This window comes from Xiphophorus couchianus, chromosome 12 (genome assembly GCF_001444195.1).
Source record: "Xiphophorus couchianus chromosome 12, X_couchianus-1.0, whole genome shotgun sequence".
Lineage (NCBI taxonomy): Eukaryota > Metazoa > Chordata > Actinopteri > Cyprinodontiformes > Poeciliidae > Xiphophorus > Xiphophorus couchianus.
The window spans coordinates 11,548,717-11,564,151 of record NC_040239.1 but is presented as its reverse complement, the minus strand read 5'-3'; the positions used below and the strand labels follow the sequence as shown (position 1 = coordinate 11,564,151).

The 15,435-nt window shown below is 38.5% G+C and overlaps 1 protein-coding gene across 3 annotated transcripts; it reads right to left on the bottom strand.

Moving 5' to 3' along the window:
- Positions 1–619: 619 nt before the first annotated feature.
- rab3c (RAB3C, member RAS oncogene family) lies at positions 620–15,276 on the bottom strand. Of its 3 annotated transcripts, none has more exons than XM_028034413.1 (5): positions 15,161–15,276; positions 12,705–12,929; positions 7,395–7,513; positions 4,113–4,237; positions 620–3,821 (listed from the first exon to the last, which is right to left on the bottom strand). In XM_028034413.1, exons 1-5 carry the CDS (start codon positions 15,176–15,178, stop codon positions 3,631–3,633), a joined length of 678 nt encoding a protein of 225 aa, XP_027890214.1. In that variant the 5' UTR covers positions 15,179–15,276; the 3' UTR covers positions 620–3,630. The 3 variants fall into 3 exon arrangements, with proteins under 3 accessions (XP_027890214.1, XP_027890216.1, XP_027890215.1); XM_028034415.1 differs by lacking the exon at positions 15,161–15,276 and adding an exon at positions 14,752–14,902; XM_028034414.1 differs by lacking the exon at positions 15,161–15,276 and adding an exon at positions 14,611–14,852.
- Positions 15,277–15,435: the final 159 nt, after the last annotated feature.

The following is a 15,435-nucleotide window of genomic DNA, read 5'->3' as shown; positions in this document are numbered from 1 at the left end:
ACTGTGACGCCAATGTATCAGTATCTTGTTGCTTTTGAATGGATTGAACCTGGTTGTTGCTGAGCACCCTAACCATTTTGGTGTCACCTGAAGAGAAATACTTTGAGTCTGGTGGGAAAATCTTTAGATAGACTGTTCTAATAGTTTTGTCATAAAGATGTGAAAATGCTTTAGAATGAATAATAGTGTCTAACATTAAGCTTATTTAATTACCTCCCCATAGCCCTTTCCTTAAAGATCAGAGGATTGGGTTACCATGAAATCAACCTATTTTAATGAGCTTTTCCACTTTAGAGAATAGCCAGTTATAAGTAGAAGATGCCAGAAGCTAGCTGAAGGTTACAAATGTGAATATTTTTCATATATCAACGTATGTATGCGTGTATTTGAGCATGTGTTATAATTTTGACTGATAAAAATGTCTGACAGGAAGAGCAAATATAAGAGATTGTAGAGATCTCATTTTAACACTAGGTGGCGCACTTTGTCTTGCTAAAAGGCCACTTCCACTGCATCAACTGAATAAAGCTGCTGAGACAGAGGTCTGCACACTATTCACTAGCCTCCAGCGCCCCCTATCGTGCTTTATCACAGTCAGACAGATGAAACGGAGACCCCGTCATAGAATCTGAATTTATTTCCTATAATCTCAAAAACATACAATTTCATTTTTGCTTGCACTCCAAGAAATATATTCAGTTATATGTAAAGGTTTCTAAAATGAGATTTTATTTTTCCGATTGACTGTTTTTCTCTATGAAATGAATCTTTTCTTGGGATCTACTATAATTTATTCCAACATGTTATAAGACGTACACATATGTTAACAAACACACTTTGTGTGTAAGTTTAAGTGTATCCCTTTTCTTGTGTTAACAGTACAGCATATGGCATCGACTAGGTTATCTCCCTGACTATTTGCACAACAACACTGCATTTTGACATAACAGAAGTTCAGTCAACACCCAACAGTTAGCAGGAACAGCATACAGTACGCAAATACAATTGTACAAAAAGGTATACACAAACAATACACTATAGAGCTCTAATTCGTCTCTTCAATATGGCAGACAGACATATATACACACACACGCACATGTACGCCCATCCACACACTAAAAGTAAATATGAAAGGTCTACACCCCTGTTAAAGTGGGAGGTTTTTGTGATGTCAAGATAGATAATTTCAGAATATTTACCCCTATAATGTGACCTCTGACCTTAAAAACCATGTTAAAAACAATCTGACTCCCATAATCTGGCTGCACCAGTCTGCTCACTTTCATAAAACACTGGACGCGGATGTGCTCGGAATTAGTGGCCACATTCCAGCCCACATTAAATTGGAATCAATACACATCTGCCATCATTTAAAGTCTGATCCACATCAAATAAAGTTCAGCCTTTGTTTTAGACTTTTCCACAGAAAACCACACGCGTTGCAAACAGCTTCCAAAGCATCAGATGGATCTCATTGTCAAACAGCATGAGTTACAAGAAGAATTTGCAAAACATTAAATATGATCAAAAACTGGATGTACCACCAAAATAATAAAAAGAAAAGTTCTTAGGCAGGCTATTAAGAGAACTATATAAAGTGTAAAGAATATGCTAAAGAACTGTCTGCTATGCGTGTAGCAACATAGAGACATCGGATAGGGTGGGAGGACATAAAGCATTTTTTTAAACCATCCCAGTCAATATAAATTTAGCACAAAAAAAACATTTAAATGTCCCCAAAAATATGTTGGAAAATGTGTTATGATCTTTTGGTTGAACTTTCTGTATGGCACAAAATATCAATGCACATCACCAAAATAAGATACCCACAGTAGCACACGGTGGTGGCAGCACAATGCTTTGGGGTGTTTGTTTTCAGCTGAAACTGGGTTCTAGTGGAACATTCTGAAAGGATTTATCTTGATCTCATCATCTCAGATCAAAAATCAGACATTTTAAACAGGGTCTCTAGTCTTTTATGTCCACTATACACATGACACCAAACGTTCAGTGGCTGCAGGTTGTCAGTGAAGCTCCCACTCATTTCAGAGAGCACACAGCATGTTCAAAACTACGCCATCCTATTTTCTCTCTCAAACTGCAGATGGAGCTGTTGGACAAGATGACAGAAGGAAACTATTTACAGGGTTTCATCCATAAAATATTGCACTTGTTGGCCCATTGCATTTCACAGCGAGTGCCATGACAATGCTCCTAAATCTGTAAGACAGAGTGATATTTACAGTGTCTCAGAGTATAATTCTACACCGATACGTCAGGACTGACTTCATGCATTTTTTTAAATTTTTTTTTTACATTTTTGTAGTTTTGTTTCCTTATGCAACAAGCAACCAACAATGTTTAAACCCCTTAACTGTCATGAGGACACCAGTCTCCTCACGGACTCACTAACTTATATGTAAGTATTTTGAGCGTGACAGTTAAGAGGTTAGTTGAACCGTAATGTTTTTGGCACTTTTTTTTTATGAATTTATGAGATGAACTCGAAACTTTGAATTTTTGAACTACTTCCGACTTTTACACGGCACAGATTTATTAAAGACAAAGGTGGTGTATATTTCTGATTTTTTTTTTTTTTTAAGCAACATACATCTTGTTTTCCTCTTTTTAAAGAAGGGGTTCAATTTTACAGCACAAGTCATGCTGAATAAGAAATTATGGCTGTTTATTCCATGCCAGGACGCATCATCTGCTTTTATCAGAATGCTTTACTGTGCTTCGATGAAATGGAGTTGAGGATGAGGAGCTTTGGGTAAGGCCTATCTTCAGATAAAACTGCACACATGTTTGACCTTTTGGCAGCATGCTCTTTGCATCAAACATTTAAAGGCTGAGGATAATGATTGAGTTGCTTTTCAGATACTTATTAAAGAATCCACACATCTACATACAGCAAAAGGGTGAAACTGTACTCCCATCAGTTACACAGACTCAGTTCATTCCAACAGGAAGCAGGACTTACAGAGGGACTAACAGAGGCCGAGTTGGAGATGCTGAAAGGCCACTTTTTTCCCCAAAAGGTAGTTGATTAATCAATGGCAACATGACATGACACACTCATGCAAATCCACACTCACTTACTGCACAGTCACAGCCAGAGGCTTATTATGACAGTCGTTACACAAAGGAAAGCCGCTACATCGCCTAGTGCGCTAAATCCTAGATTTGGCCGCTCTAGGAGTCAAAATTACCCAGAATAAAAGGACGATTTGCACCATACAGAAAACTTCATAGACATATTAAAGCACTCACTGATTCTATTTCTTGTATAGGTATTCATAAAGATATTAAAGGTCTGAAGGACAACCTGTGTAAGTTTAAGTGTTGAACTATTTCAAGTCCTGCCAGACAGGATTGGTTTATTATCAAACTAACTAGCTGAAGGATGCTGATTCCCTATAGTCTAGATAACCTGTGATGTTATATGTTTTACATTAGTAATGACTGTACTTGCTTATTATATAAGGTGATAACGTTTGGGAGATAAAGCAGCAGCCTTTGCAATTTTTACTACTAAACAGGCTTTGAACTGCAGTCCGGTGAGGGCGGTTCTGGCAGAGCGCGGACCTCCTGCACTCTCCTGCCCCGACAGCTTTCTACTGCCGGCCACTAACAGTTGCATCCAGGCTGCTGGAGGGGTGGAGCGCTGTCTGTCAGTTTGGCGGTGGGGGCTCCCGTGGTGACAGCCGGATCAGTGTCCAAGCTCTCAGACATCTTGTCACAAATTAGGTCGACGAGACGTTCGAACGTCTGCTTGACGTTGATGTTGTCTTTTGCACTCGTCTCAAAGAACTCAAAACCTACAGAAAAGAAAACAAAGAGTTATCTGCACTTTACAGACTTTTTTGGAAACCACTGATCATCTTTCTCTCAGCATCTTAAACGATAAATTGTATATGTATGTAGGTTTATCCAATTGTTTTCTAATAATGTACGCTAAGGTTTGTCATAATAACATGGCAGAATGTGAGAAAGTTCAAAACGGACGTAAACTTCTGCAGGGTGGTGCATACAGTTTGTATGCAACTCTTTCATTGTGTTGCCTAATAATTTAAAATACCTGTGGCTGAGGATGTTGTTGTACAACCTACCCAATTGTTCAGCCAGCAGGCGGCCACTATCCACCGAGACCACTCTCTCTTCCTCCATATCACACTTATTTCCAGCCAGCACTACCTGAGCATTATCCCAAGAGTATGTTTTTATCTGGGTCGACCTGCACAGAATCAGAAACAAACACACAGAGAGACCAATCATCTTCATGGGGTCTGCTGCAAGAGAAACGGACAGATATGTGTTGTTGTGCCTCTGTTTGTTTGACAGGACCCTTCAAAAATGGAAAGATGGAGGAAGAAGGCATATGATGTAATGTTTGTCCGCCATTTGGAGCGGTCATGAACAGCGATTACGTTCATGTTCTTTGGCTCATCCCATTTTGTGAGTCACTGATGGCGTTATCAGAAAAGTGGGTCAATTTCAAATATGTGAAGCCAAAATATGCTGCCACTTCATGTTCAAATATAGGTCATTATTTACTCCTTGCACATTACGCAATTTTTAGGATATGGTATCAACAAACACTGTGCAACTGAAATTCACCATAATCACCAACCCTAATTATCATTCCTATAATTAACATCCTCATTTTTATCAAATGACATAATTCGCATCATTATCCTATACATTATTCTCCCTCTGCATCATCATATTATTTATCCTGCATACCATCATCATCATCACCAATATGGTAGCAATCCTCATTCATGTCCAGAATTTAGATGTAAAAATACTCCCTTATGTGTATTGGAATAACTATAAATGTGTAAAATGACACTAGTATGAACAAAAAAGAAAATTTGTTTGTCAAAAAGATATTTTCGACTCAAATTATTGTTAAAAGGAGCACTTTATAGCGAATGTGAAGAAAACGCCATTCATTTTAAAATGATTTTTCTATGTGGAACAAAATGATAATTACTGTTAATTACTGTTTTTATTTTTTATTTTTTTTAATCCCCAGCTTAAGGTTATTATTAAGGTCTGCTCTATTCTAACCTCTCTGAACTCTGGAAAATAAGCAGGACTTTAAGGAACGTGCTGCTGCAGGGTTTGCAGTCTTACTGAAAGTAGGGCAGCAAACACACCATGAGCAGAAAACAGGAATGAGAGAAGCAGGAGACAAAAAGAAAGACTGAGTAACAAAGAGAGATGGCAACAAGATGTTAGAGCTTGCCCTCTCACTGCTGGTTCACAAGTAGAAAACAAAATCTGAAATGACTGTTTATTAATTTCTTTTCAATTCAACATTTAGTTTCAGTGCTACAATATTTCTCTGGGTTGTCTCTGACTCAGGCATGAATTGAGCTTGTCAAAAGACTAGCAGAGAGACAGTTTAGGATGGAGCCATTGCCATGGTAACCTCCTTTTTCCCTCCCTTTTTTCACAAGGAACAAGAGAAAGTAGAACTAAAGCTGGCGGCAAAGACAAAAGAGGAGCGCTGCATTTATGTATTTTACTCCATTGTCCTCTTTCTGCTAAGTAAGCTCTCAGGTAACCCAGGCCTGTTGTAAGCATGGCTCCCTTTCATCAGACAGCCATCACAGTCAGTGCTCAGACTGCAGTAAACCTTCAAAGAGTCAGAGGGTCCTGAAACAATCACAAGTGGACCAACAGGAAAAACCTGTCTGGTTCACAGGGATTTGATTAAAATCTGGCTGCTTATATTAGGGTAAATCAACCATTGACCTACAGTGTTGCATCTGCAATATGGATAGTGAGACTGATAGTGAACATGTGTACTCTTAAGTAGCTGTAAAATTGACTAATCTAAAAGTGAGAAAGTGAGGTGAGACATGGTGGTCTTTTGGAGGATATTTCAAAGTTCATGGATGTTTTTTTTTCTCTCGAATTCTCTGTCGAGTCCTAGCATCATGCTATGGTGATTCTTTTCTTCAGTTGGACAGGTTGTAGCTGATTAAAATATCAGCTCTAACATATTTCAATCAGAAATATTGAAATATTTCTACTGAAATATATATTGAAATAATTCATATTTACCCCGTTTTTTTTACTAGGGGGAAAACTGAAAACGATATGAAACTGGGGCAGAAGTTCACCTTCCAGCAGGATAGCAGCCATAAACCATAAACAAGCAACTGGAGCAACAATGAAACGGTTTAGTTCAAAGTGTTGTCTCAATCAGACTGCATACATAAACCAATAGACAGCCTGGCATAAGATATGAAGATGAATGCTTACAGACACTTCCCATGCACTCATAAGGTATGTTTTAATACAGAACGGGCAAAAATGTCAGTCTCTTGACGGTAATTTACAGATTATCATGTGAAAACCATATAACCTTTCATCCTGCACTGAATAATTTAACTGCTTTCTGTTGGTCAGTCACATGATATCTGAAAGTAAAACATTTGTAATTTATTAATAGTTTTGAAAGGCAATGTATCTGACAGGACATTTGAGATGAATAAATGTTGAGTTTGTCTTTGACTCTGTACTAATTTTCACACCTGTCTTTGGAGATCACATTTATATCAGAATACCATTTTGTGTTTGACAAACTTGTATTTTTCGCAGCTTTATCTAAAGAAATAACAGATTTTGTGTTGGGAAGAGAGTAGTAATAAAGAGTTTAAAGTTCTACATTTTGAAGGCATAAATACATGTTTCATAGAAAACTCCAGGACAAGTTAAAACTTTGAACCAGTTTTGCATAGTAGTCCAAACATCTCTTGGAGGTTAGGATGACTTTTGAGTCCTTAAAAGCTAAATATACAAATGCGGGGTGGCTCAGGATATTATGGCACATTATGAAGGTCATATCAAATGATGTAATCTTACTTAATGCAGAAAGCACAGAATTACATAATTTCCTCTAGCAAAAATGCCAATTCTGAGCTGGCAAAACCTTTGGCTTGTCGGAAACACCTCACAATTTGACACCTGATTAGTAAACATTAAAATACATTCTGTTTCTGGCATCCCGGCTTTGTGTTATTTCCAAAGTAAGAACACTAACCCAGAAACCTAATTTCTGTGACTAGTTGAATGTTGCTATCCCAGTTCTAGACACGAATGCGTCAACAGAACAGACGTTTGGCTCAGAGTTACGGTTCAGCCTGCAAAGGTTTCTATGAAACCTTTGAACAGGCAAGCTGCAGAGGGAGTCTGTCAGATTTCACACAAAGTATTCAGAAGCAGATAAAATGGGAGAGCGCTTTTCAGACATCACTGTACTGATGACCATAACTTGATCCACATTAGATAATAACTTAAAAAATTTATGAAATGTCAATATTCAGTGTACTGTGTTTAGAGAGTGAATATAAATCAATAAAACAAGACAAACTCACCAGTCCTGCACAGCGCCAAAGGACTCTTCGTTGGTGATGTCATACATGAGGATGAAGCCCATGGCACCACGGTAGTAGGCTGTAGTGATGGTCCTGTAGCGCTCCTGGCCTGCAGTGTCCTACACACAGACATCATGATTCGGTGTCACTGACCCAACCCTGCACTAGCTGAAGCTGCACACACCGGAGTACAGTGTTCATGAGCCGGCATTTACATTATTAATGCACTGCTATTAATACACACAAAGCCTGATCTGCTTGGTGTCATGGCTGCAATTTTCAAAGTTTCCTCTTCTTTCGTGCTCATTATTTGGAACTAATCATTATACCAATAGCTGAACTGGCTTTTGCAGTGATAGGGTGCCAGGAGCAACTCCTCAGTTTTAGCTGATGAAATTGATTTAGTCCTTTCCAAGAGAATCAATCAGCGATGTTCAGTGAGGCAAAGAACATCAAATGCATTTCATCAAAAAAGTTCCAAATATAGAAATAAGACCATTTCAATTTGAGAGAGTGTTTGTGTACACACAGTGATCCATGTATCACAGTCAAAAGATGTTCAGGAAGCAAATGGAAATGTAAAAAGTGTATTTACAGTTAGGAGCTGATTACCAAATTTGTACAGTAGTTTTGTTGTTTTATGGGTTACATAATGAGAAATCCCTCCTGTTCCTCCTGCTGATTTTGTATGTTTACAGCTTTGTTCTTGCACCCACAAGTGTGTTTCCATGCTGTCTGTGAATCATGGCAGAGGAATACTGGCTGCTCTACTTGGCTCTTGACGAACAGACGGCAACCAGGGAGCTCGGGATTGTGTTTGCCACGGTAATCTGGCGTTCTGTTTGCCTGCACACCATCACAACAGTGGGCCTGTTATAGCCAGAGGACACATCTGACCTTCACTCTGCAGAGACACTGCTCACAGCCGGTCAGCTCTGTTTCCAGGTCCCTCGCTGCAGCTGGGACTCTCTGTCAGATTATGCAGAGACCAAAACCAGCACCAGCCTGTAATGTTCACTAATGTTCTGTACAACAAACAGTGACTTGAAAAATAACTTTTTCTCTTTTAGTCAAATTATTATCACAAACCTTAATGTATTTGGACATATGAAAATAGATCATAATTGCTAAGTGGGGAATTGGTTATAAAAGAATCTCTCCAAGCTGTGAACATCTTAGAACAATATTTAATCTGTTACCCAAGAGGAATATGGGGAATCTAGGGCAATCCTTAGTTCAGGGGGAAGAGAATCATTGAGCACATTTGTTCTTATCCTCCACAAACCTTGCTTTTATAGAAGAGAGTGACAAAAGAAAGCCATTGGTAAAAGAAGAACAAATTGTGTTTTAAATTCTCCATAACCTATGTAGGAGACACAAGAAATGTGCAAAACTTGCACTGGTCTGATGAGACAAAACTACTTCACCTACATGCAAAACAAAGCTTTTGGCAGAAAAAATAACACTGATAATTTCCTAATTTGAAATGTAGTGGTGACAGCATAATTCTGTGGGCAATGTTTTTTTATTTCAGCACAGACAGAGAAGCTGATCAGTGTTGATGGAAAGATAGATGAAGATTTAAACAGGGCCATCCTGGAACAAAACCTGTTTGAAGATCTAAAGACTTGACTGAGAGCAAAGTCCATCCTCCAGGAGGATAAGGAACCTTTATCCAGAAATAATATGGAATGGTTTAGATAATAGATTTTTTGTGATAGAATGGTCCAGTTAAAGTCCACACCTAAATCTAATTGACAAAGTGAATGAGTCTGAGATATATTGCCAAACCTAGTAGAGACATGCACTAATAGCCCTCCCCGATTTCTAACTCAGGAAGAGTGAGGAACGGTCGGACATTGGGGAAGCACTGAGGGCGTCCCGTCAGCTCATCAGTTCCCGAAACCACAGGGGGAAAAAACTCTCATAAAAGCTCATGTGTGACAGTTTTAAACAACTTGTAGAAGTAATTCAACTTCAACAATTCAACCCCCAACTCAATATATTGAGTTGGGGGTACTAAGTAAAAATAAATGTCACACAAAAAAATTTAAAACTATATAGCCTTTTCCCTCCACTTTACAATTATAAATTACTTTGAGTTGGTATGTTAAATTAAATGCTACTAAAACACATTGTGGTTATCACATGAAAGCCTGTGGAAACAAGCTAAAGCTGAGTGGATATTTTTGCCAATCAGTATAAAAGCAAAGAATGGAAATGCCTCAGCTTTTTCTTCTTGTCATTGTGCATGAACCAGGTCATGCTTTAGTCATCTGCACATTTTACCCCAGTCTGTGTTTCTGTCTGAAATTTGCGTCTTTGAGATTTTAGTTGAAAACTTAACAATTACCCAATAGCTTGAAGTGTTTTTCTTTCACTGGACATAGTTAAAAAATAGAGTGAAACAGAGAAAAAAAATCTGCTTAAGTCCATGGAATTTGAGCACTTTAAAAAGCTTTGCTTTTCGTCTGGTGCTCAGCAGAAATCAATCAAAGCGGCTGACTTCTACAAGGCAGCGAGCAGAAACATGCTGTGTGCAAAAGCCTTCTTGTTCTGCATGTGTCCATTTTCTGATAGTGCCATCAGTCAGTTTCATTCACCACAGTCTCACACATTTGCAGCGAGAAGTCCAAATGTATTATGACGTGTGACAAGTGCAAAGACTTTAGCCAATACACATCACCTTAAAAGCTCCCTTTACTTTATGTCTCAGCTCTTTTTAGGCCAATTAAAAGAGACAGGCCAATTATCTGGATGCAAGGGCAATCCTTTTTCCTCCCAGAATATGCTTGTCTTTGCTGCTGATGAAAACACATTATCCCGATTAGCTTTCATCTTCCTGTTCATACAAAATTTTTCACTTTCTAAGGATGGATAATTGCTGCAGAAGCTGCCTACTGCTCCCCAAAATGGGCAAAGCCTCCACATGGAAAAAAGAGAAGAGAGAGAGGCAGGACGTCTTTTGGATTTTTTAATTTTTTTTTTTTATGTTTACAGTCTGTGAGGTATCTGAGGTGCAATCTGCTTTTGCACCTCAGAAAAATTCCTAATTAAATACATTCAAATTCTTCAGTTTCCCACATGTTCCGAGCAAGGTGTTGCTTCTGCGTTCCTCCCTGCAATGTGCCACGTTAACACTTACTAGTCTGCTGTCAGTATTGCTGCGATTTCCATCTGCCTACACACTTAGATCAGTGTTAGAAAGCACAACAAAGCCGTTTGGTGAATACTTTTTAAGGAAATGCATCATCCTCTATGTCTGCTGTATGCATGAATTTATAGAACACTAGAGATTATGACCCTTATTTGAGCTTTTACTATGACGTTTTTATGTGGGCATTATAGTTTTTTTTAATCTTAGTCCTATATTTATCAATTAGTGGATTATTCATAAAAAAACATACAAAATGCAAATCCTGTTGTCAAAAGATGCAAGGCTGAGATTTTTCTCTGTGTGTAAGCAATCTCTATTTGCCCTACAAGCCAAAAAGCTGACTCGAACTGTCCAGGTGCACTTTTCTTATTTCTCATTGACGTATCAGGCATCTATGAAATATGTGGGCAGAGAATGGGACAAACATGGATCAAATGGACTCTTGATATAGAACAACAACCTTTCTGCGACAGGAATCACTTTGCAAGAGCAACCAAACAAAATCTAAGCTCTCCAAGAGACCTTGGAGGCCACTGGGATATAAATTACACTGAATCTAAAAATACCAGATTAAAAATGAGACCAAGGTAAATTATTTTAAAAATGTTTCCACTTTGGAAGGAGTGTGTCTCCTCTACAATTCAACTGAACAACCCTGTTAAAGGGAAAAATCTAAAACAAAACAGATGCAAAGGCCTGGTTGCATCGCATACACAACCTAAAATTGATCCTTGCCAAAGAATAGTTTTTACTGTTAGGATTCTTTAGTAGGAGTCTGTCAGCATCCCATATATTGTCTTGGCAATATGTGCTCACTGTACCTCACACACATGATCTGAATAAATTCAGCAGTAAGGATAATTCCTGTCTGCAGCTTTATTCTGATGAACATCCAGTTCGGGTTGTTTTGAATATAAGGCTGTGATGCTGGAATTTAAATCCCTCTTCATCCTCAGTCGTCTATCTGACACCTGAAGGCTTTGGGTCAGAAATGACTGTTTATAACTGCATCCCCTTTAACAAAATCCAAAATCATATCTAGCAGGCCCACGTCATGAGGCTGCTACTACCATGTTCTGCTGCAAGCCATCTCCCTAACATGTGGAATAGAATATGGAATAACATGAAATAGTTTTCACCTGTAAAACACAAACCAGTACCAACCAGAATTTCCTACAGCTCCCTCGGTGTTTCTATCAGCCTTTCAGCAGCCTCCATGACCAATTGAATATTTTCTTTCTATCACATTTGAGGAAAATCCAGCTTTTTAACTGGCTCTCTTGTTGCATAATTTTTTCCTGTTAGTAATGACAATCTTCACCATGCCATATTATGTATGTATGAATCTATTGATGTTTTTGTACGCTTCTCTGGTGTAATATACACTGCTCAAAAAAATAAAGGGAACACTCAAATAACACATCCTAGATCTGAATGAAAGAAATATTCTCATTGAATACTTTGTTCTGTACAAAGTTCCATTTGCACAACAGCAGGTGAAATTGATTGTCAATCAGTGTTGCTTCCTAAGTGGACAGTTTGATTTCACAGAAGTTTGATTTACTTGGAGTTATATTGTGTTGTTTAAGTGTTCCCTTTATTTTTTTGAGCAGTGTTTTTGTGCCAGAGCTTGTTTTGATCCTCTACAACTTCTGCGTTCCACGCTTCTGTGGAAGTTCTGCCATCCTAAAAAATGCATATGAGCAATTTATTTATAAATATCTGCTTAGTTAAGTGCATTTTTGACATGCAAGTAGGAAATCCAGAATATTAAAAGTTGAAATAAAATCTAAGGTGCCTCAACAAAGGATTGCTTTACTTTGATTTGGTCAGTTGAATTGTACAGCAAACATATGGAGATTAAAAGTCTTGAAATTCAAAAGAGAAACTTGATGTTTAAGAGGTGTCTATTCCTTTTTTAGCCACCTTTATCACAGATCTTTATAAAATGACATCTAATAAACAATCCCAAATGGAAATATTACACAGTAAAACTGAAACAGGAATTTGTTTGGATAAAATAATCCAAAAAAAGAGATGCGAACACATCCAGAACGTGGCTTTGTGGTCTCTTAGCTTGTCAGCAGAAATCAGCTATAAAACATTTTGTGGCTTCTGAAAGTTTAATGTCAGTGTTGGTGAATATTTCCTACCCAGATCTGCAATTTGATCCTCTTGTCATTCTTGTATACGGTCTTAACTTTGAAGTCGATGCCCACTGTGCTGACGAAGGCTGACGTGAAGGCATCATCTGCATAGCGGAACAGGAAGGATGTCTTCCCTACGCTGCTGTTGCCGATGATGAGCAACTTGAACATGTAGTCAAAATTTTGGTCTCCTCCTTCTCCTTTCCCCTTGACATCCTGAGTGGCAGCCATCTGCCAAAACAAAAACAACAGGAATGAAAACTTCATACACTGTACATGTGAAAGCATTTTATAAAATGATTTGCTGGCAAGTCATCAAAACAGCAATAACCAGTTTGTATGCAGTTGCAGGAAAGGAGAGAGGACAACTATAAGATCTACATGTTGGTTGCATTGTACAGTTTTACAGGATACAGACAAGAGATGACAGAAGGCTGCGTCAGGAAAACCAGCATGACCAACACAGCAAGCTGTTGGTTTAATGAGTATTAGATAACAAGCTGAATTCTTTCCACCATAGAAAATCTCTATAAATAAAGCAATAGTCTTTATTCATATTATTACTAAAAGGGAAACATTTGGCTCATAAAATATTACTAATGAATTTTTCAGAGTACTGGAAATTGGATATTAAAATGATGTAAATTTTACCCAAGAACATAAGCTTCTTCATAAGGGAGTGAATTAAAAAATATCAGATTCTTTATTTGGACAAATATCAAGAACTTTTATTGTGAAAGATTTTGGTTTTCAGTAACTTTAAATGTCTATTTTGCAACAGAAAAAGGCCAAATTCAAACTAAGTCTTAACTCTGAGGCAGACATTGCTAATTAATCTGAGCTACAATGTGCTAGGGGAAGGTAAAAAATGCCACCTCAATAAAACAGATTTTGAAATTTTTATATCCACTTAAGTTAATTTAGCAGTAGTGCTAATGCTAAAGTCTGCTAGCAAGCTGAGTTAATTAATCTTGAGAAAGCTTCTTCCAATAAAAGACACATATCAGGTTTTCGAACCTTTTTCGTGAACCAATTCCTATTTTGTACCCTGGAGGAGAAAACTGATAAGCAAAAATTGAAGCAGGATTTACCTAGAGCAGATTTTAGAAGCTAGCAGGCAGTTGACTAATTGATTTTAGCTGTTAAATATGATTAATTTACAATCTGTGGCAACATAAGCGAAATGACAGAGAAGTTGTTCAGCAGAGAAAACAGCAACACACTTAACAATGGTCTCTTCTGGAAAAAAAAAAAATCCGCTGATACTTTTATTTCTCAGATTTTTCAACCAAGAACAAGACAACTATTTATAACTTCACCTGAAAAAAAATGGGACTATGCCTTTAAACTCATAAAAAAATATTAAAATCTAACCCAATTAAATTGAATATGTCGCTTTGATTCTATTTGTTTACAATTGTACACAGAGTACTGAAAGCTCACACTCTGACATAAGCTTTGCCATGCCAGCAGTCAGCAGTCAGCCACCTCAGAGGATGCACGTTGCACTGGGGAGATGACAGGAGAGCGGTCATCGCTCCCTCCAAGGTGAATGTTTGGACCGGGCAGTCCAGCTTCCGTCCCTAAACATGTGCGACCATCTTTCCCTGCAGCCTAAATAAAAGATGCCGGACCTCCATCATGCCCGTCCTGCACTCGCTCTCTACTCGCCTCCGTGTGTGTGCGTGTGTCTGTGTTTGCAAGGACACCGTTTTCACGACATAATAAGCCGGTTATGCAAAAAATAAAAATAAAAATAATAACAGTAATAATAATCAAGCGCTGCTAAGCAAAGAAGCCGCATGCCAGATAACTACATAGACTGGCTGTTCTGAGCAGGAGGATGTCATTCTATCGTTTCACAAAAATTCTTCCACATATGTGAAACTAAAAGGACATTGTGTGGACAAACCTGTTTCGAAGGCCTCGTTTCGACCTGTATTTGCCCCTGATAAGCAGGATAGAGGTTTATTTCTCTGAATCTATACCGCAGACGCTGATTTTATGGTATTTTTCTCCCCCTCTCTCTCTGTCTCCGAACCAGTTTCAGCACCTGGGAGCTGTCCCCTCCGCTTCCGATCTGGAGGCTGCTGCTGCTGCTGCTGCTGCTGCTGCTGCTGATGATGATGGTGGTGGTGGTGATGATGATGATGATGATGCTGCTGGCTCGGCTGAGCGAAAGGAAGCGCGTGTCATGGGTATCAGCTACGTCACGGGAACAAAGAACACGGGTCTTGTAGTTTTTTTGTTGTTTTTTGTTTTTTTTACACACAGTTTGGAGAGCGCATGGAGGCAGCAGCTCCAGCGTGGAGCGTCTCCAAGCTGTGAACAGCTGGATGAGACGCTGCTTCAGTTTATCTGAGACACACCCTCAAATTGTAAAAAAAAAACAAAAAAAACAAGCCCTGTCTAATAGTTTTCCCCATTCTTAGTTTCTAGTTACATTAATTTAACAACCTTACCTTCCCATACAAGTCCATTTGATCCTCAGTAGCCTAATATTCCACCTGTATGTCTTTTATTTTTTTCCCCAGTGAACATCAACTCCAACCTGGCCAGGATTTTTTTCCCCCCTTTTCTTTCAGGAAGCAAAATATAATAGGCTCTCGCTCTTTGCGTCACTCACCCTGTTTTGCTGACGTGCCCACGCCCCTGAAGCAGGCAGCGCCGCTTCAGAGGGACAGAGAAAATAGAGCGACCTGAGTGCTGATGAATATTAATATTATGGGCTTTACAA